General features: G+C 35.7%; 1 protein-coding gene across 2 annotated transcripts in view; it reads left to right on the top strand.

Moving 5' to 3' along the window:
• LOC306660040 (cytochrome P450 2C18-like) overlaps window positions 1-25,650 on the top strand; it is a 47,120-nt gene that overhangs the window by 9,382 nt on the left and 12,088 nt on the right. For both annotated transcript variants that reach the window (XM_079138107.1, XM_079138108.1), the window contains exons 2-6: window positions 1,622-1,784; window positions 1,947-2,096; window positions 5,901-6,061; window positions 6,448-6,624; window positions 24,214-24,355. In XM_079138107.1, coding sequence (XP_078994233.1) covers window positions 1,622-1,784; window positions 1,947-2,096; window positions 5,901-6,061; window positions 6,448-6,624; window positions 24,214-24,355 — 793 coding nt within the window. The remainder of the gene's footprint in view (window positions 1-1,621; window positions 1,785-1,946; window positions 2,097-5,900; window positions 6,062-6,447; window positions 6,625-24,213; window positions 24,356-25,650) is intronic.

The following is a 25,650-nucleotide window of genomic DNA, read 5'->3' as shown; positions in this document are numbered from 1 at the left end:
GGAAAACTGTACATCCACATGCAAAAACCAAATGAAATTAGACTCATTTCTAACACTACACACAAAAGTCAATTCCATATAGATTCAAGACAAATGGAAGCCTTGAAACCATAAAAGTACTGGAGGAAAACATGGGGAAGATGTTCCCTAACCTTGTTCTAACCATGCTTTGTGCACATTTCCTTTTTAATTGACTCCCAGGAGTCATACATGTTTATGTGGCAACATTTCATGTTTTGATACCTGTGTACTTTTTGTAATGCTCAAGCAAGGTTAAAATAAATTTCCCTTCAAACATTTATCATTTATTAGTGATGAAAATATTCCAAATCCTTTATTCTACCTGTTTCAAAATGAGCAGTACATTATCTGTCATCATCCAACTTCACAACATAGTGCTAGGACTTATGTTTCCAATCTATACCTCAGTGATGACATATCAAATTTGCCTCATTCCTCCCTCTTGGGGCTACACTCCACAGTCTTTGATATGTTTCTTTTTCTTTTTCTATAGTGTTATTTTAACATGTTCTTATTTTATTTTACACCAAAAGCCCATATAAAAAACAAACACAAATTGTGACTCATGCTATAAATATTTCTGCACACCAAGGAAAGAATGTACAAAAAGAAAGACCCCTATAGAAGGGAAGGAAATAGTATCCAAAAATGTATAAGGAATTAAAGAACTCAAAATCAAAACAAAGTTAAACTGAAAAATTATTATAAATAACCTTATTAAAAATGGCCAAGGTGGAAAATGGATGAAACTGGAGATCCTCATGCTGAAAGAAATATGACCTATCCAGAGATTTAATTATTTAATGTTTTCTACAAGATGCAGTAGCTAGACCAAAATAAGAGGCAAGAATTAATGTGGGGGTTCCACAAAAATAGAAGAAATTAGTGGAGCAGGAAAATTGGATTGAGGAGAGAGAGAAGGGAGGGGAAAATAGATGAACCATGGAATGATTCTGACCAAAATTCGGATGTATGTATAAGAATATACTACAATGAATCTACCTTTGTGTATATTCACAAGGCTCTAATCAGAAAAAAACCCAAAATAAAGAAAGAAAAGTCAGGAGAATAGAGAAAAGGGAAAAGCATAAGAGAGAAGGGAGGGAAAGGGGAAGCACTGAGGACTGAAGTAGAACACATTACTACATGCTTTTAGAAATATGTCAAAGTGAGCCCAATAAAAATGAGACTGATAAATTCTTCAAATCTGAAGTTGAAAAAATAAAGGTTCAAATTTAGAAGTCTGTCCTTTAGTAGACATGGTATATTACAAATGAGTTTGTAACTTTCTGACTTCATTTCCTTTGCATGTAAAACAGGACAAATAAGCCCCCAAAATACATTGATGCGAGGATTAATTATAGTATAGATATCAATTGCCTGAGTCAGGCATCGCCCATAAAAGTCCATCCATAACTGACCACTACGATTGTCATCTTATTCGTAGAAAATATTCATAAATATTTGAAGATTCTTGTGGCACAATAAAATGTAACAAATATAATGAGAAAGATCTGAATGACAGTCTGAATCAGCCAAATATGTAGATGAAATCCTGCTCTCATTCAGCTAATATTTGCATTTTCTTTCACATTTTCAGGTGTCAAAAGTCTATGGCCCTGTGTTCACTCTGTATTTGGGTATGAGACCCACTGTGGTGTTGCATGGCTATGAAGCTGTGAAGGAAGCCCTGATTGATCATGGAGAAGTATTTTCTGGAAGAGGCAGTTTCCCAGTGACTGATAGAGTTAATAAAGGATTAGGTAAGTGTGTGTGCCTGTGAAATGGGAGAGCAATGGTCATGGTGATGAGGAGAAAGGAAAAGAGAAAGCCAGGTTGAGCTTGACCATTGCTGTGGCTGCCACTCATGAGCTTCCCCTCCTTGCCTGGGGTATCCCTCCTAGATTCTGCTCTCCCTCATTTAGGAGTTGTTTTCACTAATGGAAACAGATGGAGAGAGATGAGGCGCTTCTCACTCATGACTCTGCGGAATTTGGGGATGGGGAAGAGGAGCATTGAGGACCGCATTCAAGAAGAAGCCGGCTGCCTTGTGGAGGAGTTGAGGAAAACCAAGTGTGAGTGACTCATCATATCACTGTCCTTAACAGACTGCTCTCTTCTGTGTCTAGCAGACATGTTTCAGCAAGAGCCAGGCCTTTTATTATGGGTGCTGTCAGTCTTCATGTGGAGGAGGGATGATTTGAAGCAGAAATTCAGAGTCTGTGGATCTGTGCTGCCTGTGCACAGGCATGAGTGGGCTGCATGGTGGGTGTAAAGGTCATGTAATCCTCCTCTGACCAGCGTTATTTCTGATTTCAAATCATTGCATCTTGAAGAGAGAAGGCTTAGTGATCCATTCCCTTAAAGAGATAAAGAGTAGGGTATTCCCAGGGCACATTGTGAGCTTCCCATTCCACATTTCACCACTGTCCATTGGACACAGTGGAAACATCAGCCTTAGACCCTGTGGAGCTGCAGCAAGTGAGGTGTGCTTTCACCTAACTGGACTGTGGTTGTGGAGTCGCTTTTGCTGTCTCACGACTCTCAGGATTTTCCAAGGCCAGTGCCTAGTTATTATTCTTATCTAGGTTTTCCGTTGATTTGCATATATCCTGGAAAGTCTCATGAATCATGCTTATGGTAGTCACTTACCTCTCCCTGTCTTCTCTACTGACCCATGAAGTAATTTTCAATGTCTCTGATTTTCAGGTTGGAACAAGATTGCTGTATTTAAATTTCTCTTCCCATTCAATGAGAAAGAGAAGACTAAAAATTAGACTTTTTCAATGAATGATATACATACAGAAATTTGCAGTCTTCTCTAATTACCCTTCAACTCCATAGCTAAAATAAATCTTTGTTGTGAATTCTCAGAATCCTGGAACACTTAGAGAGCCTGGTGGAAGAGTAGATATCTTCAAAAACTTGTTCTGACCCAATGCTCTATACTTCCTTTGCATCATTTTTATCATTTATTTTAAAATTATTTTATTATAGTTTTATTAACCTCTAATCAGTTCACATTAATGAATATCACTGTGGTATTCCCATACGTGTGCAGGAAATACTGTTAAAATCCATTCTTCTCTTTGCTCTACTCTCATCACCACCACCACACACCCTTCCCCATGTCCAGTAATCACTTTCTACCCTCAGGTGCACATTCATTTTACCTTCCACACCTGAGAGAGACCATGCAATACTTGACTTTCTGTTTCTGACCTCTTACTTAGCACCAGTTCCCCCAGTTTTTTCTTCTTGGCAGCAAATGACAAAATTTCATTCTTCTTTATGACTGAATGCAAATTCATTGTGTCTGTATAACATGTTGTTTTTATCCACTCATCTGTTGATAACCACATAAATTTTTATGATGGCCTAGGAATTATGAATATTGTCATAATTATCCTAAACATTCAGGAATCTATATGGTATGTTGATTTTATTTCTTTCATCTGTGTACCAGAATCAGAACATCTGGATCCTATGGAAGATCTGTTTATGTTTGAGGACACTCCATACTGTTTTCCATAATGACTTTCTAATGAAACATTCCCACCAACAGGTATAAGGTGTCCTTTTCTGAACTCTCCAATATTGTCATTTGTTGTTGTGGTTGTGGTGTTAAGTTGGGTTTCTTTTTTTTGTTTCTGTGTTTTGATGATAGTCATTCTCACCGGGGCAAAATGATATCTCTAGTAGTTTTGATTTGTATTTCCCTGATGTTTAATGATATTGAGCATTTTAAAAATGAATTTATTGGACAGTTCATTTCTTCTTTTGAGAAGTGCCTATTAAGATCATTTGCACATTTTATATTGTATTACTTGGGGTGTGTTGTTATGTTGTTTCATTCCTTATTATGTTGTCAATTTTAATCTTTCATGAGATGAATAATTGGCAAATATCTCCCATTCTGTAGGATGTCTCTTCAGTGTCTTGACTCTTGTGTAAGAACTTTTCAGTTTGATGTACTCTACTTGCCTACTTTTGCTTTTAGAGTCCTATACAAAAATATCATCAATTGTATCCATCTCTATGTGTTTCCCCTATGTTTTCCTCTAGTTCTTTTAGGGTTTCAAGTCTTATAGTAATGTCTCTGAGCCATTCTGAGTCGAATTTTGTATGAGGTGAGAGATATGGGTTAAGTTGCAATCATCTTCATGGTTCATTTATTGGGGAGTGTCTCATTTTCCACCATAAGTTTTGGTAACTTTTATAAGAATCATTTGAGTATAGATGCATGTCTTCCCTGCCCCACTCCCCAGAATCTCCTCTCTTTTTCCTTGTTTTATGTGCCTGTTTTTATGCCAGTGCCATGATATTTTGCTTACTCTGGCCCTGTATTATGGCCTGAACTGGGGCATTGTCTTGCCTCCAGCTTATGGTTGTCTTTGATTTTTGTACTTAAATATGAATTGCAGGATTTTTTTCTAGTTCTGTCATAAATATCTTTGGTATTATCATGTGAATTCAACGGAGCCTGCAAATTGATTTGGATAGTAGGATTCAAATGCTCCAGTTAATGACCATGGGAGGTTTTTCCAGCTTTGTGTGTGTGAGTGTGTGTGTGTCTTCTTCAACTTCTTTTATCAGTTTTTTGTAATTTTCATTGTAGAGGTCTTTCACTTCCATTGTTAATTATTTTTATTAAAATAATTTAAAGTAAACTTTAAATCTATAGTTGTGAATTTGAAGACTTTTATTTTCAAATGAAATTAATTGATCACCTAATTGTAATTTCTTTTTTGTAGAGTCCCACAAAGAGAACTTTGCCCTACTATAATTTTTTTCCCTATAAATGTACAGAATTGACTAAAATGATGGCCAGCATTAAAATCAACTTATATTAATCTGAGGGTAACTATATGATTGAGAAAAATGTTCTGAAGTTCACAAGCGGGAAACATTATTAAGTAGATTAAATTTTGAGCCATTTGAAAATGATGAGTGCTATTTTCTAAGTTGGCAAAATTTCCTTCTGTGTCTATTCCTCTCTCTCTCTTTCTCTCTCAAATGAAGAATTAAAGAGATCTGTTCATGAAGTTTAATATTTTTTATGCAGACTTTACTATAAAATAAAAATTTCTCACTTTTATTTTCATAAGTGCATATCATTATTTATCTTGCCATTTTCCTCATAAAACATGAATGTTTTCATTTGTTCCATAGATATAGAAATTTGTTCATAGTTACTCCATTTAGTCTTTACTCCTGTTTTACACATGAATCTTTCAGCTCAGGGCTGTTGACCACAACTGTAATCACAGTGGACCAGGGGACTGAGGCAGGAGGGTCCAGTTCAAAGCCAGACACAGCAACAGCGAGTTGCTAACCAACTCAGTGAGTCCCGGTCTCTAAATAAAATACAAAATAGGGCCAGGGATGTGCCTCTGTGGTTGAATGCATCTGAGTTCATTAACCAATTCCAAAATGAAACAAAAAAATTCACACAGGAATCTTTCAGTGGTCACTGAACATATATATATATATATATATATATATATATATATATATATATATATATATATAGTGGTTTGATGACAACTACGATTCTGCACTGAAATCATATTATCAGGTGTTTTTAAAGTGCTCTTTTAAAATATTTTCAAAAAATAAGGGATAGTGTGTGTTAGAATGGCTTAAAAAGGCAGTGGATTTGAATAGAGCACTATGAAAACCACTAGAAGGTAAAAGTCAATTCGAGATTTATGTAAAAGTGATAATGACTTTTAGCATGCTGAATATTTTTTATCTCAAAGGAATTTCTTGATAGATATTGCTTAGAGGTTCTACAATTACCTTTCCCTGCTATCTCAAAGAGAAACACATATTTATGTATATTTTAATGTTAACTTTTAATGTTTCCATTTCTTTAGCCTCACCCTGTGACCCCACCTTTATCTTGGGCTGTGCTCCCTGCAATGTGATCAGCTCCATTATCTTCCATAGTCGTTTTGATTATGAAGATCTGCATTTTCTCAAATTTATACAGAAATTAAATGAAAACCAGGAGATTCTGAGCTCCGCATGGATCCAGGTGAGAAAAATCCTATCCCTTTTCCCAAGAAAATGCATATGGTCTTTATTCTGTCCAATATGGCCCAAGCAGTGAAGTGAGTCTAGACACCAAAGTGTAGCCCAGAGTTGGACATCATGAAGTGTCAGGAAAATATGACTGAGTCATTTATGCAGAGGAAAACGAATGCCCTCATTAGAGATGAAATGTAAATCCTTTGGGTCTCTGGCCAATGCTTTCTCCCCAAATCCTTCTATAGGCATGGGAATTTTTAAACATGTACAGTTCTCCATGAAGGTGGAGAACTTTTTTAGTTTTTCTTAAAGCTATAGATTCTACATTAGACTAGGGATAATATGCTTGTTTATCTTACCTGTTTCTAACTAAAATATATTTTTATTTTGTAGGTCTGCAACAATTTTCCTGTTCTCATGGATTATTTCCCAGGAAGTCATAAAACATTTTTTAAGAATGTTGGTGATATGAAAGAGTATTTTTTGGAGAAAATAAAAGAACACCAAGAGTTTCTGGATATGAACAGTCCTCGGGACATCATCGACTGCTTCCTGATCAAAATGGAAGAGGTAGCATGTGAACCACAACTCTGTTATCTGATTGCTTCTACCTTTTGTGTTTCATTGATTAATTCTATGGTTACTACGGCTAGTCACATGGTCAGGAAAGACATTCCTGACAAACTCTTTATGCATATCTTATCTTTAAAGATCTATATGAATTATCATTGAAGAAATAAAATTGATTCATTAAATACCTAGAATACATAAACACTGTTCTAGAGACATTAAAAATCTACCTGAAGAAAGACAATATTGACACCTGAGGTGAAAAGGAAATATTCATAAACAACTTAGAAAATATAAAATTGGAGCCATGAAATGCAAATTGAAATGATTGGGAGAAAGGGAAAGTACCTAATGGCCAGTCTGTGTAATGGCTTCTCCTTGTCCTAGATCAAGTGACCAAGGCATACAAGTGGGATATTTGCAGGGACAATCCCTGTTTCCCATTCTAGCACCAAGATGCAACAGGACTGTAGAATCTGTCCTCACAGCTGCCTGCAGTGGGTGCTGCTCTATGTGGAATAGTAGCTGGTATGTGAGACACTGAGAATTTTGAGAACTTTCTTTATCAACTATTTCCCTGGATAGTATCATTTTCTACTAGATACCAGAGTTCCAAAAGAGTTGTTTCAGACAGTTCACACTAGGTCAATAGTTGTTTCTCTGGAAGGACTGACCCCTGGAACTTCCTACTCCACCATCTTTGGGTCATTACTCCCGTACTGTCATCTTTTTAAAATGATTTTTAGTTATCTATTATAATTATTATAAGATTGGGATTTATTGTGCTATATTCATACAGTGATATACTACAGATTTGTCAGTTTCTTTCCCCTATACTTCCCATTTTCTTCTTTTTCTCCCTTCCCCATTCCCTTTCTCTACTCTTCTGGTCTGTTATCCATTTTGATGAGGTCCCTTTGCCTTTCCTTTTCTGTCTAGCTGCCAGATAGGAGAGAAAACATGGGACCCTTGACTTTCTGAGTCTGACTTATCTCAGTTAGCATTATGTTTCTGTTCCATCTGTTTCCTTGGGGATGACATTTCTGTCTTTAAGACTGAGTAAAACTTCATTGTGTGTACCTATCACATTATCTTTACCCATCCATCTGTTGAAGGATACTTAGGTGAGTTTCATAACTTGGGTGTTGTGAACTGTACTGCTATAAATGGGCATGTATGTGTTGCTAGAGTATGTGACTGATTCTTTTTGATAAATACCAAGGAGTTGGAAAACTTCGTCATTTTGTTGTTCCAATTTTACCCTTTTGAAGAATCTCCGTAGTGATTTTCATAGTGATTATTCTAACTTACAATACTACCAAGTGTGTGAAAGTGTTGCTTTCCCCTCCACATCATATCCCCATTTATTATTTTTGTGTTCCTGATGACTGAAATTCTAATTGGAGTGAGATGAAATCTCAGTGTCATTTCAATTTGAATTTCCCTAATTGTTAAAATTGCCGCATAATTTTTTACATACTTGTTCACCATTTGTATTTCCTCTTTTGAGAAGTGTGTGTTTATTTGTCCAATTATAAGTTGGTTTATTTGTGTTTTTTGGTGTTAAACTTTTCAAGTTTTTTACATATTTTGGATATTAATTTTCTTCAGAGTGAATAGCTGGCAAACATTTTTTTCCCCATTCTGTAGTTTGTCTCTTCACATTCTTTTCTATTTCCTTTGTTGAACAGAAGTTTTGCAATTTGATGCCATCACATTTATTAATTTTTTACTTTATTGCATTTTAGGAGTCTTATTTTAGAAGTCAATGCCTACACCTATGAGTTAGAGTGTTCCCTTTCTGTTTTATTCCAGGATTTGCAGTGTTTCTGGTCTAATTTCTAGGTCTTTGTTATACTTTGAGTTGACCTATGAGCAGGATGAAAGAGAGGAATTAGTATCATTCATTTATATATGGATATCTAGTTTTCTCAGCACCACTTGTTAAACAAAACAAAGCTGCCTTTTCTCTAATGTGTGTGTTTGGCACCGTTGTCAAGGATTGGATCACGGTATCCATGCGGGTTTCTGTTGATGATTTGTTTTCCATTAGTCTACATGACAGAACAATGTAGTTTCTGTTTTCAGAGCACTATAGCAAAATTTCATATTAGGTATTTTGATATCTCTAGCATTTTTCTTATCTATCCATATTGCTTAAGCTATTCTAGGTCTCTTATTTTTCTTAGTGAAGTTAGGACCTTTTCTTCTAGTTCCATGAAGAATGCCATTGTTATCTTGATTGGAATTTCACTGAATCTATAGAATGCTGCGGTAATACGGTCATTTTGATAGTGTTAATTCTGCCTATATAAGAGTATGGGAAGTCTTCCTTCTTCTAAGGCCTTCTTCATTTTCTTTTCTCAATGTATAAATTTAATCATAGAAATTTTTCTCCTCATTATTTAGATTCATTCCTAGGGTATTGGATTTGGGTTTCTTTGTTTCTAGGTTATTGTGAATGGAATTATATTTCTGATTTGTATTTTAATGGATTTATTTTTGTTCTGGTGAATTTTTGGGGGTCTTCCAAATACAGAATCATATAATTTGCAAAGAGTGATTATTGGACTTCTTTCTTTCCTATTTATATCACACTTATTTCTTTCTCTTGCCTAATTGCTTGTCCACAATATCAAATACTTTATTGAGTAGAAGTAGGGACAATGGACATCTTGTCTTTTTCCTGAGTGTAGGAAAAAGTATTGTCATTCATTTAACATTCACTATATGTTGAATTATAGTTTGTTATATACAGCACTCATGATATTTAGGGAAGTTTTTTCTATCCTTCCTTTCTTCTGCATTTTTAACATGAATAGGTGCTAGATTTTGCCAGTGTTTTTCTGCACTATTGAGATTATCTTGTGATTATGATTCCTTAATTTATTTTATGCAATGAATTATGTTCATGGATTTGTAGGTGTTGAACCATTCTTGCATCCCTGGATTGAAACAAACTTGGTCATAATTTACAATTTTGTTATTTTTCTTTATAAAAAAATTAAAAATTATTTATTTTTTTAATATGGGCATTTATGACTTTATTTGCATAAAGATAAATATGATCCATGTTGCCCTATTTTCATTTTTTCTTGTGATTTTATTTAAAAGACATTAAAATGTTTTCATAGGTCCTTAAAAGTGTCCCGTTTCCTGCTTGTGTAAATTAGCCATTTTATTACTTTTTTTTCGGTTTGTTTTATTTTTGCAGCTAATTTTTTTAATTATTATTTTTTTATTTAGCTTTTAAATTTTACAGACTGCATTTTGATTCATTGTACACAAAGGGGTACATCATTTTCTTTCTATGGTTGTACACATTGTAGATCCACACCATTCACCTAATCATACATGTTCACAGGACATCGATGTCCGTCTCATTCCACCATCTGTCATACCCCCTCCCTCTCATTTCCTTCTACATGTTTTAAGTTCCCCCATTAGTCTCTCATTCACCACCCCCCCCCCCATTATATATCATTCTCCACTTCTCAGGGAAAACATTTGGCAATCTTATTGTGGTTTCAATCATGATTTGTCAAAATTTTATTAAAAATTTTGGTGCTTATGTTCATCAGGGTTATTGGTCCTAGTTTTTTTTTCCATGGTGTGTCTTTATCTGTTTTGGTAATCATGGTGGTATGGGTTTTACAAAATGAGGTGGGATTTATTTCCCTCTCCCCACACTTTTTATTTCATGCAATATTGGGAGAAAGAGCTGCACTAATTCTTTAAAGATATGGTAGAGCTCATCGGAGAACCCATCTGGTCTTTGGTTATTCTTCTCTGGAGGGATTTATGTCACTGCTTCAATCTCATTGTATATAAATGGTGTGATTGAGTTTTTTTATCTTGTTATTTCAATTGTTGTAGTTCATATCTGGGTATAAACTTGTCCATTTCTTCTAGGTCTTCTAATTTATTAGAATATGATATTTGAATGTAGTCCATAATAATCCTCTGGTTTTCAGAGATTTCTCTGTCATTGCACATTGTTATTTCTAATTTTAGTACTTCCTGTCTTCTCTATTTTTCTTATTTTGGCTAACATTTATCAGTCTTATTACTCTTTTCAAAGAATCAAATCTTTGTTTCATAGTTTCTTTGTAGTTTTTAAATTTCTTATTAATTTCATATTGCATCTTCATTATTTCCCCTTTATTCAGCATTTGGGATTGTATTTTAATTTCCTAGAGCCTGGAGATGCATTATGAAGTTATTTAGGATCTTTCTGATTTTAATATATTTATTCATAGTTTATAAGCTCTCATATTAGAACTAACTTCCTAGAGTTTCTGAGATTCTTGTACATTTCATCTCTATTATATTTTGAGTCTAGGAATTTTAAATTAGTCCCATCATTCTCTCAATGATGAATTCATCATTTAAGATTGCATTATTGAATCTCCATGTCCATATGTAATTTCTGTGGTTGTGCTCTTGCTAATTTCATTCCATGATAACCTGATAGTTTAGATGGAAGTAATTACCGGAATCTGAGAACAATATTTGCTAAGGTTTACTACTGTTTCCTATAATATGGGCAAATTGGAGATAGCTCCATGAGCAGCTAAGAAAAAGTTGAATTTAGTTGTTGTTTAATAAATTATTATATGAATAACTGCTAGTCCATTTAATATATAATATTTTTATTTCTGAAGGGTCTTTAGTGATTTTATGTGTGAATGACCTATCTCATGGGGAGTGAGGTGTGTTGAAATTACTCAATATGGTTGATTGTGCCCTATTTGGATCTTTAAGTTGAGTAGTACCTGCTTTATGTAATTAGGTGCACTGATATTTGAGGTATAAACACTATCCTTATTTTTTCAGTGAATTATTTTCTACAGGTATGACTTGCCTGTTATTTTTTTCTCCATTTTCAGTAATATATTTCTAGTCTTTCACTATTAGCCTATGTCTTTGCCTTTAAGATGAGTCTCTTGAAAACAGTGTATAGTTGGGTCTTATTTTTGAATCCAATCAGCCATTCTTTGTCTATTAATGTGAGAGTTTATTTACACTCATGTTTGTAGTCAGCTTTTTTGTTTCTTGGATCAAAAGACCTGACAAAAACAAGATAGAAGATGAAATGCTTATTTTGACTCATGATTTCAGAGGGACAAACCATGGTTGGATGAGTCAATAGCTCTGGGCTCACAATAAGCCAGAACATCTTTGCATAAGAGCATAGTGGAGGAAACCAGCAAAGGGTATGGCAAGCAGGAGGCCTCTGCTCGCCAAGGACAAACTGTAAATCCCAATCGCACACTTCCAGTGACCACATTCCTTCAGCCTTACATTATCTGCCCAAAGTTCCTGCCCAGTGAACCCACATCAGTGACTAATGAACTGATGATTTTATACCTCTCATTTCTGAATCATTCCATCTTTGAAAATTCTTTCATTGTCTCATATATAATCTTTTGGCAAGTCCCTCAGCACTAAATCATAACATTCCACAACTGGCCCCCAAAATCATCATGGATTCTTTTAGTTTCTTCTCATTTTGAAAGTTTTACTCTTTCTCTTCAATTCTGAAAGCTAATTTTGCCTGATATGATAATCCTGATTAGCAGTTATTTTCTATCAGGTCTTGGAAGATACCATTTCAATTCCTTCTCTGTTTTACATTCTCAGTTGAGAAATCAGGAGGAATTCTACCTAGAATACTTCTCAATGTGACATAATATTATGTTTTCGACTTTTAAAATTCTTCTTTTCTGTATGACACGTGTTGAAGTGTGGTGTGTCCTGTAGAGGTTCTTTTTTGATCTTGTTTATTTGGGGTTCTGAATGTGTCCTATCTGGAGCCCCTCACACTCCATAGGTATGGAAATTTCCCTGAAACATCTCACTGAAAAGGTTATTCATTCCTTTAGATTTAATTTCAGTTCTCTCATTAATTCCAATGATTGTTTAGATTGGTCTCTTAGAGTTGTCCCAGATTTCTTTAATTTGTGATCATGATTTTTATTTCTTTTATTTATTGCTGTCTGAGTTTTAAAGTTCATACACCTTGTCTTGAAATCCTGTCTTCCACGTGGTCTAATTTATTGGTGAGATTTTTAACTGAATATTAGATTTACTTACTATTTTTTTTCAGGATATCTGTATATTCTTTTTCCAAAATCTCTATCTGCTCTTTGGAATGCTCTTTCATTTCTTATATTTTCTCTCACCTTTCTCATATATCTTCATTTAGCTCATTGATCATTTTAACCATTAAAATTTTTTAATTCTTTGACACTTCATCTGAGTCTACATTTGTAGATTCAGCTACTGGTAAATTATATGTATTTTGTAGATGTCCTGTTGATCTGTTTACTTATGTTATCTTGGGTCCTGTTTTGTGGGTCTGTTGAACTGGATTCTTCTTCCTCTTGTAAGTGAAGTTCCTTTGTAAATAGTTACATCTCAATAATGTGCCTCTGACTTAGTTTCAACATGTCAAATTAGCATGTTATAAATTTTAATTCAATTAATGCTACCACTTTGAAAGGAGAGAGTAGCCACTTATGCAATGATAATTTAAGAGCAAACCATATATTAACCTAATGTTAACAGAAGTTATTACTACTAGGGCCAGGGAGATAGCTCAGTTAGTAGAGTGCTTGACTTGCAAGCACAAGGCCCTGGGTTCAATCCCTGGCACTGCAAAAAAAAAAAAAAAAAAAGAAGTTATTATTACTGACCACTATACCTCAATTGACCAAAGTGGATTGATTTGCAATAGCTAGTGAAAATTAAGATTTAATAGTGCATTAAATTTTATTGAAAAAGGAAGAAAATGTACAAATAACAAATAAAGAAGTAGAATATATAAAGAAAAAAGGAGAGTGTGGTGCAAGAAATGGAGACACAAGTTGAAGTGGTTTAAATATAAAGGATGAATTACATGGGTAGGAAATACACACCAAAGAGAAGAAAAGGTATATTAAGAAATGATTGAGAGAGGACAAGGCAGCCAGGGACTTCCCCAAGCAGCCCGGCTGCCTCTGGCGGGAAGCACCTTTCTAGGCTAGCTTCTCTGAGAAGACCGCCCAGTGAGAGCCTTTCTACACAGAGCCAGGCACAAGTCCCCGGGCAAGCAGAGACCTCCAACTCACAAGCAGCCTCTGGGACCAGGGCAGGGCAGCCAGAGACTTCTCCAGGTGGCCCTGCCCCCTCTGGCCGCAGGCTTTTTCCATGGGGCCATCCAATATGGTGGACTTGAGGGTGACTGCATTCCCAGTCGCTCCAAAAACCAGGATTCAAGAAGGGGAGGCATTGAGAGACTCGGACTAAAATAGAGCAATGGGGTGAGTCTCCCAGACCCAGTGAAGCTTGGCCTGGACAGCAGGCTTGGATATGGGTGGCTTATTAGAGTAGGGCAGGGCAGCTAGAGTCTTCCCCAGGCAACCCTGAGCACTCCGGTGGTGGGTTCCTCCCACATGGCCAGCTTCTCCAGCTTCTTGGAGCAGGCCCCCCAGTGAGAGTCTTTCTGCATAGAACAAGCTTCAAGTCCCTCAGCCAGTGCGTGGCAAAGCTCTGGGGCCTGCAGGTTGCTTCAGAGACCAGGACAGGGCAGCAGGGACTTCCCCAAGCAGCCCGGAACCCTCCAGTGGGAAGCGCCTTTCTAGGCTAGCTTCTCTGAGCAGACTGCCCACTGAGAGCCTTTCTACACAGAGCCAGGCTCAAGTCCTCAAGCCACCAGAGACCTCCAACCCGCAAGCAGCCTCTGGGACCAGGGCAGGGCAGCCAAGACCTCTCCAGGCGGCCCTGCCCCCTCCAGGCACAAGCTTTTTCCATGGGGTGATACAAGATGGTGGACTAGAGGGTGACTGCATCTCCAGTCAATCCAGAATCCAGGATTCAAGAAGGGGAGGCATTGAGAGACTCAGACTAAAATAGAGCAACGGGTGAGTCTCCCCCACCCGGTGAAGCTCACCCTGGGCAGCAGGACTGGATTCGGGCAGCTAATTAGAGTAGGGCAGGGCAGCTAGAGACTTCCCCACGCAGCTCTGTGCACTCCGATGGTGGGCTCCTCCCACATGGTCAGCTACTCAGAGCAGGCCCACCAGTGAGAGCATTTCCAAACAGAGCCAGCTCCAAGCCGTGGAACCAGTAGCAGGCTAGGGGCAGCTTTCTTCGGAAGCACTGCACCATCAAGTTACTCCAAGACTGCAGTCTACTGAAGGCTGGGAGGTGATACACTGTAAATCTACAGGGACACTATAAGCCAATAGAGGAAATCTGCAATATCACAGAGTCCCACTGACATCTGATGAATATGAGAAAACAAGGGAAGAAAATGTCCCAAACAAACCTAGATACTATATCAATAGAACCCATGACAGCACAGCAGAAGAAATGTCAGAAAGGGAGTTCAGAATGTACATAATTAAAACAATCAGAGAAGCAAATGAGATGAAAGAGCAAATGCAGGCATTAAAAGATCGCACCAATCAACAGTTAAAAGAGCAAATACAGGAAGCAAGAGATCATTTCAATAAAGAGTTAGAGATACTTAAAAAAAAAAAAAAACCAAAAAGAACTCCTTGAAAGGAAGGAAACAATAAACCAAGTTAAAAGCTCCATAGAAAGCATAACCAATAGTATAGAACACCTGGAAGACAGAACCACAGATAATGAAAACAAAATATTTAATATTGAAAACAAAGTTGACCAAACAGAAAAGATGGTAAGAAATCATGAACAGAATCTCCAAGAATTATGGGATATCATGAAAAGGCCAAATTTAAGAATTCTTGGGATTGAGGAAGGCTTAGAGAAATAAACCAAAGGAATGAACAATCTATTCAATGAAATAATATCAGAAAATTTCCCAAATCTGAAGAATGAAATGGAAAACCAAGTACAAGAGGCCTATAGGACTCCAAATATACAAAATTACCACCGACCCACACCAAGGCACATTATTATGAAAATACCTAACATACAAAATAAAGACAGAATTTGAGAGGCCGCGAGAGAAAAGAATCAAATTACATTCAGGCGGAAACCAATAAGAATATCAGCAGATTTTTCAATCCAGACCCTAACAGCTGGAAGGGCCTGGAACAACATTTACCAAGCCCTGAAAGAAAACGGATGCCGACCAAGAATCTTATACCGAGGAAAACTTACTTTCAGATATGATGATGAAATAAGATCTTTCCATTATAAACCAAAGCTAAAGGAATTTACAAAAGAAAGCTGGCATTACAAAACATTCTCAGCAAAATATTCCATGAGGAAGAGATGAAAAACAATGATGCAAATCAGCAATGAAAGGAACTAGCCCAAAGGAATAAGCAAATAAAGTAGAAACCAAATCATGTCAGAAAAAAAAAAAAAACGAGTCAAATGACTGGGAATACAAATGATATCACAATAATAAGCCTGAATGTTAATGGCCTGAACTCATCAATCAGAAGACATAGACTGGCAGATTGGATTAAAAAGAAAGATCAGACAATATGCTGCCTGCAAGAGACTCATCTCGTAGAAAGAGATACCCATAGAATAAAGGTGAAAGGATGGGAAAAAACATACCATGCACATGGACACAGCAAAAAAGCTGGAGTATCCATCCTCATTTCAGATAATGTGGACTTCAAGCCAAAACTAGGCAGAACGGATAAAGAAGGACATTACATACTGCTTAAGGGAAGCATAAATCAGCAACACATAACAATCATAAATATCTATGCCCCGAACAGTGGCTCATCCATATATGTCAAACAAATCCTTCTCAATTCCAGAAATCAAATAAACTACAACACAATAATACTAGGCGATTTTAACACACCCCTTTCTCCGCTGTATAGATCCATGAAACAAAAATTGAGTAAAGAAACCATAGATCTCAATAACACAATCAAAAATTTAGACTTAACCGACTTATATAGAATATACCATCAAACAAAGAACGAATACTCTTTCTTCTCAGCAGCTCATGGATCCTTCTCTAAAATAGACCATGTTTTATACCACAAAGCTATTGTTAGCAAATACAAGAAGATAGAGATAGTACCTTGTACTCTATCAGATCATAGTGGATTGAAATTAGAAATAAATGATAGAATAAAAAACAGAATCTTCTCCAATACTTGGAGATTAAATAATACACTATTATATGATGAATGGATAACAGAAGACATCAGGAGAGAAATTAAAAAATATTTAGAAGTAAACGAGAATAAAGACACATCATATCAAAATCTGTGGGACACTATGAAAGCAGTACTTAGAGGAAGATTTATTTCATGGGGCGTATTCAACAAAAGAGGTAGAAATCAACAAATAAACGACTTAACACTACAGCTCAAAGCCCTAGAAAAAGAAGAGCAGAACAACACCAAAAGTAGTAGAAGACAGGAAATAGTTCAAATCAGAGCTGAAATCAACGAAATCGAAACAAAGAAACAATCAGAAAAATTAACAAAATAAATAGTTGGTTCTTTGAAAAAATAAACAGAATTGATAAACCGTTAGCCATACTAACAAAGAGAACGAGGGAGAAAACTCAAATTACTAAAATTCGGAATGAACAAGCAAATATCACAACAGACACGAGTGAAATACAAACATAATTAGATGCTATATTGAAATCTATACTCCAGCAAACAGAAAACCTCAAAGACATCAACAAGTTTATAGAGACATATGAATTACCTAAACTGAACAGGAGGACATACACAACTTAAATAAATCAATTTCAAGCAATGAAATAGAAGAGGTCATCAAAAGCCTACCAACAAAGAAAAGTCCTGGACCAGTTGGGTTCTCAGCCGAATTCTATAAAATCATCAAAGAAGAGCTCACTCCAGTACTCCTCAAAGTATTCCATGAAATAGAAGAGGATGGAATCCTCCCAAATTCATTCTATGACACCAATATCACCCTGATACCTAAACCAGACAGAGACACTGTGAGGAAAGAAAATTTCAGATCAATATCCTTAATGAATATCGATGCAAAAATTCTCAACAAAATTTTAGCAAATCAAATTCAAAAATATATTAAAAAGATAGGACACCACAATCAAGTGGGTTTTATCCCAGGGATGCAAGGTTGGTTCAACATCCAGAAATCAATAAATGTCATTCACCATATCAACAGACTAAAAGTTAAGAATCACATGGTTATTTCAATAGATGCAGAGAAAGCATTTGATAAAATACAGCGTCCCTTCATGCTCAAAACAACAGAAAAAATTGGAGTAGTGGGAATATTCCTTAACATTGTAAGGGCCATCTATGCTAAGCTCATGGCTAATATCATTCTAAATGGTGAAAAACTGAAAGCATTCCCCCTAAAAACTGGAACAAGGCAGGGATGCCCTCTTTCACCACTTCTATTCAACATCATTCTTGAGACTCTAGCCAGAGCAATTAGACAAACCAAAGAAATTAAAGGGATTACGAATTGGAAAAGAACTCAAACTATCCCTGTTCGCTGATGACATGATTATATATTTAGAGGAACCTGGAAATTCCACCAGAAAACTCTTAGAACTCTTAAGTGAATTCAGTAAAGTAGCAGGTTACAAGATCAATGCTCATAAATCCAATGCATTTTTATACATAAATGATGAATCTTCAGAAAGAGAAATTAGGAAAACTACCCCATTCACAATAGCATAGAAAAAAATAAAATACTTAGGAATCAATCTCACAAAAGAGGTGAAAGACCTCTACAATGAGAAGTACAGAACACTAAAGAAAGAAATTAAAGAAAACCTTAGAAGATGGAAAGATCTCCCATGTTCTTGGGTAGGCAAAATTAATATTGTCAAAATGGCCATACTATCAAAAGTGCTAAACAGATTCAATGCAATTCCAATTAAAATCCCAATGATGTACCTTACAGAAATAGAGCAAGCAATTATGAAATTCATCTGGAAGAATAAGAAACCCAGAATAGCTAAAGCAATCCTCAGTAGAAAGAGCGAAGCAGGGGGTATCCCAATACCAGATCTTCAACTCTATTACAAAGCAATAGTAACAAAAACGGCATGATATTGGTACCAAAATAGACAGGTAGATCAGTGGTACAGAATAGAGGACATGAACACAAACCCAAGTAAATACAATTTTCTCATACTAGACAAAGGTGACAAAAATATGCAATGGAGAAAGGATAGCCTCTTCAACAAATGGTGCTGGGAAAACTGGAAAACCATATGCAACAGAATGAAACTTAACCCCTATATCTCACCCTGCACAAAACTCAACTCAAAATGGATCAAGGACCTCGGAATCAGATCAGACACCCTGCATCTTATAGAAGAAAAAGTAGGTCCAAATCTTCAACTTGTTGGCTTAGGATTACACTTGTTTAACAGGAATCCCATAGCAATAAAAATAAAAGCAATGATCAATAACTGGGATAGATTCAAACTAAAAAGCTTTCTCTCAGCAAAGGAAACTATCAGTAATGTGAAGAGAGAGCCTACAGAGTGGGAGAGTATCTTTGCCACTCATACTTCAGATACAGCGCTAATTTCCAGAATCTATAAAGAACTCAAAAAACTCTACACCAAGAATACAAATAATCCGATCAACAAAAGGGCTAAGGAAATGAATAGACACTTCACAGAAGAAGATCTACAAGCAATCAACAGATATATGAAAAAATGTTCAACATCTCTAGTAATAAGAGAAATGCAAATCAAAACTACCTTAAGATTTCATCTCACCCCAATTAGAATGGCAGTTATCAAGAACACAAGCAACAATAGGTGTTGGAGAGGATGTGGGAAAAAAGGTACACTCATACATTGCTGTTGGGGTTGCAAATTAGTGCAGCCACTGTGGAAAGCAGTGTGGAGATTCCTCAGAAAGCTTGGAATGGAACCACCATTTGACCCAGCATTCCCACTCCTTGGCCTCTACCCAAAGGACTTAAAATCAGCATACTACAGAGATACAGCCACATCAATGTTCATAGCTGCTCAATTCACCATAGCCAGATTGTGGAACCAACCTAGATGCTCTTCAGTTGATGAATGGATAAAGAAACTGTGGTATATATATACAATGGAATATTACTCCACCATGAAGAATGTTAAAATTATGGCATTTTCAGGCAAATGGATGAAATTGGAGAATATCATGCTAAGTGAGATAAGCCAATCTCAAAAAACTAAAGGAGGAATGATCTCGCTGAGAAGCGGATGAGGACATATAATGCGGCGTAGGGGCTGTTAGCATTAGGGTTAGGGTTAGGTTTAGATTTAGCGATAAGGAGGGTGGTAAGAATGGAGGAAGGAAGGACTGTATAGAGGGAAAAGAGGGTTGGGATGGTTGGGAGGGGTAGGAGGGAAAGGAAAAAAAATAACAATGAATCAAACAATTTGCCCTATGTAAATTTATGATTTTTAATTAAAAATGCTCAAAAAAAGAAAAAAAAAAGAAATGATTGACTTAATTGATAAAATACATAAAAACAAGAGATAATTCTGACTAACACAAAATTTGGGGAGACAGTAGGAAACAGTTTTTACCAAGTAGTTGAGGCAATATCGGTGGTATCGAATAAGTAATTTTTTCTTTCTCAGGTTTTTGAAATAGAGACCTTTCCTCCAATGTTTTTATTTCACAATTTTCTGAGATGAAGATCATCTTGTCCATTCTATTTTACATTCTCTCTGTGCCCAGGCTGAGTCACAACTTGGGCCCTCACCAACCCAGTGAATAGTAGAGCATAAGTGACTATTGGTCATGTGTATTCTGAAAACCAGTGTACCAATACCCATTATTATATATAAGTGACAAAAGGGGGAAATGTACTGCAGTTTGAAAAAAAAGGTAAACTTCAGGGATTTCTAGTTGGACACTTTAGAAGTTCAAACAGTTTTTATTTATTTATGTTTAGACACCCTGGTTTCTCTATTTTAACTGTCTCCACTGGGGGATGCTGGGGATTTCTAATTCTAGCTTAGCTTGCTGTTGATGAGCTATGTGTAAATGTATGTGTGTGTGTGTATACATACACACACACACACAAACACATACACACACATGTGTGAACATACTACATTGAATCCTGCATATACATGATCATTGTAGTATGGTTCATACTTGAACATAGCATAATTTGGTAGATTTTGTGCTCCAGTAATTCACCATGTCCTTTCCTCTTTTCTTTCTCTGGACTCTCTTACTCTATTATTTTCCCTTCTACTTCTTTTATCTCTCTACACTCTACTTATAAGGAAAACATGGCTCTTCTGACTTTATGAGTCAGGATATTTTTTAGCATGATGTCCTCGAGTTTCACTCATTAACTAAGAAGTGACGCAATTTCATTCTTCTTCATGGTAGAATGAAACTTTATTGTGTATATTTATCAATATTCATTACCAATTTGTGTATTGAAGACATCTAGGTTGGTTCTATAACTTGGTAATTGTGAATTGTACTGCTATAAACATGGTTATTCTTGATGGTTGACATACTAACTGGAGTGTAATAATATTTCAATATAACTTTGAGTTGTATTTCTCCATCACCAGGGATGCTGAGCATTTTTATTATATATTTGTAGGTCATTTACATTTCTTCTTTTGAAGAATGTCTGTTTAGTTTATTTGTCCGATTCCTGATTGTGTTATCTGTTTGGTGTTAAGGGTACTTTTAAATTCTAGATAGTAATCCCCTGTCATAAGAGCACCTGGAATAGACATTCTCCAAATCTCTAGGCTTTTAATGCTCTTGATTTTTTTTTTTTTGTTTGTTTGTTTTTTTGCTGTGATGAATCTTTTTAATTTGAAAACATCTCATTGATTCATTCTTGGTTTTATTACTTGAGCTTTAGATATCTTATTCAGGATATTGGTACCTGTGCCAATATGTTCAAATACTGACCTTAGGTTTTCTTTTAGCTGTTGCATTTTCGGATCTAATGCCTCTCTCATTGATCCACTTTGAGTTTACCTTTGTTGAGGGTTAGTGACAATAACTGAGTTTTAATCTTCTACATATCAATAACAAGTTTTCTCAGTGTCTGTGGTTAAAAATGTATCTTTTCTCAAACATATATTTTTGGCAGTTTTGTCAAGTACCAGAGGACTGTGTCTATGTGGATTTGTCTCTGTATTGTTGGATTTTATGCCTTCTTTTTTGCCATACTATGTTATTTTTATTACTAACACTGTAGTATAATTTGTACTATATATTGTGTGGCTTCCAGAATTATTCTTATTGCTCATTATTGCTTTGGATGTTCTGAGTCTTATTAATTTTAGGACTGATTTTCCTAGTTCTGTGAAGAATACCATTTTTATCTTGATCAATATTACATTAAACCTATATCTCATTTTTTATAATATCACCATTTAAATAATGTTAATTCTGCCTGTCCAAAACTATGGATAGATTTCCCATCTTCTATGGTTCTCTTCAATTACTTTCTTTAGCATTCTAAGATTTTCAGTGTAGAGATCTGCACTTCCTTGGTTAGATTTATTCTTAACTCAATTTGAGTTTTTGAGGTTATTTTGAATGGAATTGTTTCCTGAATTCTTTCTCAGAAGATTTATTATTAGAGTAATAATAAATCCATTGAATTTTGCTTGTTGTTCTTGTATCCTGCTATATTCATGATTTTTTAAAAGTCACTTCTACACGTCTTGTTTTTTTTTTGGTGACTTTGTTGTTGTTGTTTTATTTTATGTTATTTTTGGATGAGGTGTACTTCGAAGTATAAGATCATGTCATCTGAGTTTGTTTTCTGCTCAGATGTGACTGTGTTAAACAATGATGTCTGCTTTTCTCAAACTTGGTGAGAGGGATGCATTTGTCTCATGGAGGGGAGCTTCCCTTACCCACTGAGCCACCACTCACTGAATGCTGCACCTGTCTGTTGCTTTTTATTCATTCTCTTTTGCTGGAGAACATGATATTTTTGATATTGACCTGTCTGCTAGCTCTATGAAAATTTCCCACAGTCTTCCTGCCTGAGATTTTCTGTGTAGAACTGATGTTTTCATTGATGCTAAGGGAACTACTACAATGTTGTGGGTTCCTCTGGTCTTCTATTTTACTTATTTTCAGTAGTTTGATCTTAACTATACTGAATGTTTTACTCCATGCCTTGGAATGTGCTCCTATTTGGGTCTTCTTGGAAATTTTGATCTCAGAAAACTAGGTAAAGTCAATGTTAACTTGTCCAGAAAATATGCCTATTGAGATAGCCGACTCTCTAAATGTTGATTATATATTATTGAACATCCTATAGCCCACCTGGATATTTTATAAACTGCAGAAAATAAATTTTGCCTATAGTGTATTTATAAAATTTTATATTTTATATATAATTTAAGTTTTAGGGTTATTCTAGGTTTTCAAGTTTCTGTTAGTCAATATTTAAAATTAATCCTTGCTGATGTCATGTTTGTGTCAAATAATTCACTCAATCCTCAATCAAAATTAGTTGCTCTTATCAGGTACTTTCTATTCTTTCTATTTCTCAATTCGGAAGGTATTGGAGATCTATTGAGTCAGTCCCTTAACCTCAGAATATGCATCATCCCTATGCTCTCCTTGATTCTAAATGAACAGTTAATACCTAAACTCTCTGTCTTCATGTTTGTCCTGCCTTGTTCAATTTTTATCTTAAGTGCAGGATAAATATCAGGGGGAATTCACTCTTGTAATTTTTTCCTAAGCCAAGTTACCTGACACCTCACATCTGGAGTACATTCTGTCTTTGTAATTCATTCCCTTTTTGGTTGTTTTATACTGTGCTGCCATATTAGCTTTTGTACATTTTCCAGTTCTTAATGAATGTGTGGGAAATCCTGAGCCCCAGTGAATCATCATGAGAAGAAATGTGCATATTCTTGATTTATTATTTTATCTTCCATGATGTAGCCTTAATTTTACTGTTTACCTGTTGTTATCAATCATGACCATCTTTATTTACAAGTCAGAGAATACTCATTTGCCAGTGCTTAGGTTAATGAATTTATTCATCTTACATTAAGAACGTTTTGTGGTGGCCTATACTAGGGTTAGTACAATACCCCAGAAAGTTTAGAGACTCAGGAACCTTCCATTTTCATTCACAATATCTTACAGTTGCATTTAAATAGTCCTCCTCAAAACTCATAATGAAAGTTTGTTCATAAAGTAGCAGTGTTGACAGGTTGCTGGGACAACATAAACCTCTATTTTTATAAATCACCCAGTTTCTGGTAGTCTGTTGTAGCAACAGAAAATGAACTAAAACATTGAACTTAATATGCTAGTTTTTATCTTCATGCTTAAATATTGCTATCTGAAATATATTTTTGTCTTTACTACATTATACGTCTCTAGTTTACATAGAATGAAGGGAAGAGAAATACTTTGCATGTCCTTCCTATTTGCAAAAAAGAATGGGGAACAGAATCTTTAGGCAACAAGGGTTAAGAGGGTAAGAAATGGACATTTGGACAATTAATTTGTAGTTTAGCATACCACACAGACTCTTTTCATAAAATTGTATTCTTTGGTTTTTATGTTGGTTTATGCTTATAACCTACTGATTTCTTTTGAAATTATTATAATTAAATGCTAAATGAATTGTGAAATAAGTGCACTGAATTATTCTTAGGAAAAGGACAATCCACAGACTGAATTTACCATTGAAGCCTTAGTAATCCTTGTGAATGACCTGTTTGCAGCTGGGACAGAGACAACAAGCACCACTCTGAGATATGGGCTCCTTCACCTGTTGAAGAACCCAGAGGTCACAGGTATGACTGCAGATGGTGAGCAGGGTGAATTTCACAACAGAAATATGGGAAGATTCTGCTAGTGCCCTCATCTATTTCTCGGAAAGACGTTTCCATATTGAAATTTCTGTGCTGCCAGTTATATTTGTCCAAATTTAGTGAACGGATATAAAAAAGAAAACATGGCACAGTAGGGGACAGTGACAGAGAAGTGAAGGACAGCATGGGTAGTAGCAAAGCAGTGGAGCTCTGTTCACGTCTTGATTCCACTAGGAAGTGATCTGCAGCATGCAACAGCCAGCATGAGTTGGCCTAAGACTGCATATTGATCTTTCTATGGAAAAGCCGCTTGCAATATTAGGTGTGTTCTTGCAAGATTTCTGTGGAAATCTTTCCTTATTCTGAAAATATGCTCTAGTGCTAGACAGGGAGAATAAAATTTCTTTATGTTAGTGTAAATAGAAAGTGTAGAAAATTAATGAGGTTGCAGATGTATTACTAGTGTCTGAAAAGTTTTCTAAAAGGTTAGAAAAATAATCTTTTTTTAAGTGTTGCTACTTAGAAGATATGCCTAAAGGAATTTTATTATTCCAGAAGTATGTTTTTATTGTTTATTTTTCACCAACAACTCAATTTAGGAATGTACCTTTAAAGAGTGCCAGTAATGCATAGCAGAATAGAAGCAAACACCATCTTTTCCTGTTTCAGGACTCCATAAAAACTATTATATGGTATTTACAAGTGAGAATTACTCCTGTTAATGTGGGAGAAGAGGAGTAAAGGAAAGGGTCAACAAAACTTTAACAAATTTCTGAAACACAGAGGTAGAAAGAAGGGACAGAACTCTACGGAGAGGATCAAACTGTAGCCTGTATGTCAGAAGAAGTTTTATTAGTGTGGAAAAATCAGTCTGAGTACCAAAAGTTATCCATGAAGTTCAAGATTTAGAAGCACCCCGTGTCAATCAAGGTAGGGGAAAATTGCAGAATAATATAGGAGCCCCTCTATGCTCAGGAAAAGGACAATCCACAGACTGAATTTACCATTGAAGCCTTAGTAAACCTTGTGAATGACCTGCTACAACTCCTTTGAGCAGTTGTTTTCCTCTCATTGGAAGAGAGGTTTACTCTCTAAGGGAACTGAAGGTAAGAGTTTGTGCAATCAATTTTAGAACATCAAAGTAAAGTTAAAAATCACATAAACTTTCAGAATCAAATTCTGTCTTCTATAAGGAATTATGAATCAGAAGGACAACAGAGTTCTAAACTGCAACTGCTGTTTTTTGTGTTAGTGAAAAATATAAGAGCCAGTTGTGT

Source organism: Sciurus vulgaris (genome assembly GCF_902686455.1).
Source record: "Sciurus vulgaris genome assembly, chromosome: 4".
Classification (NCBI taxonomy): domain Eukaryota; kingdom Metazoa; phylum Chordata; class Mammalia; order Rodentia; family Sciuridae; genus Sciurus; species Sciurus vulgaris.
This window is presented reverse-complemented; position numbering and strand designations above follow the sequence as displayed.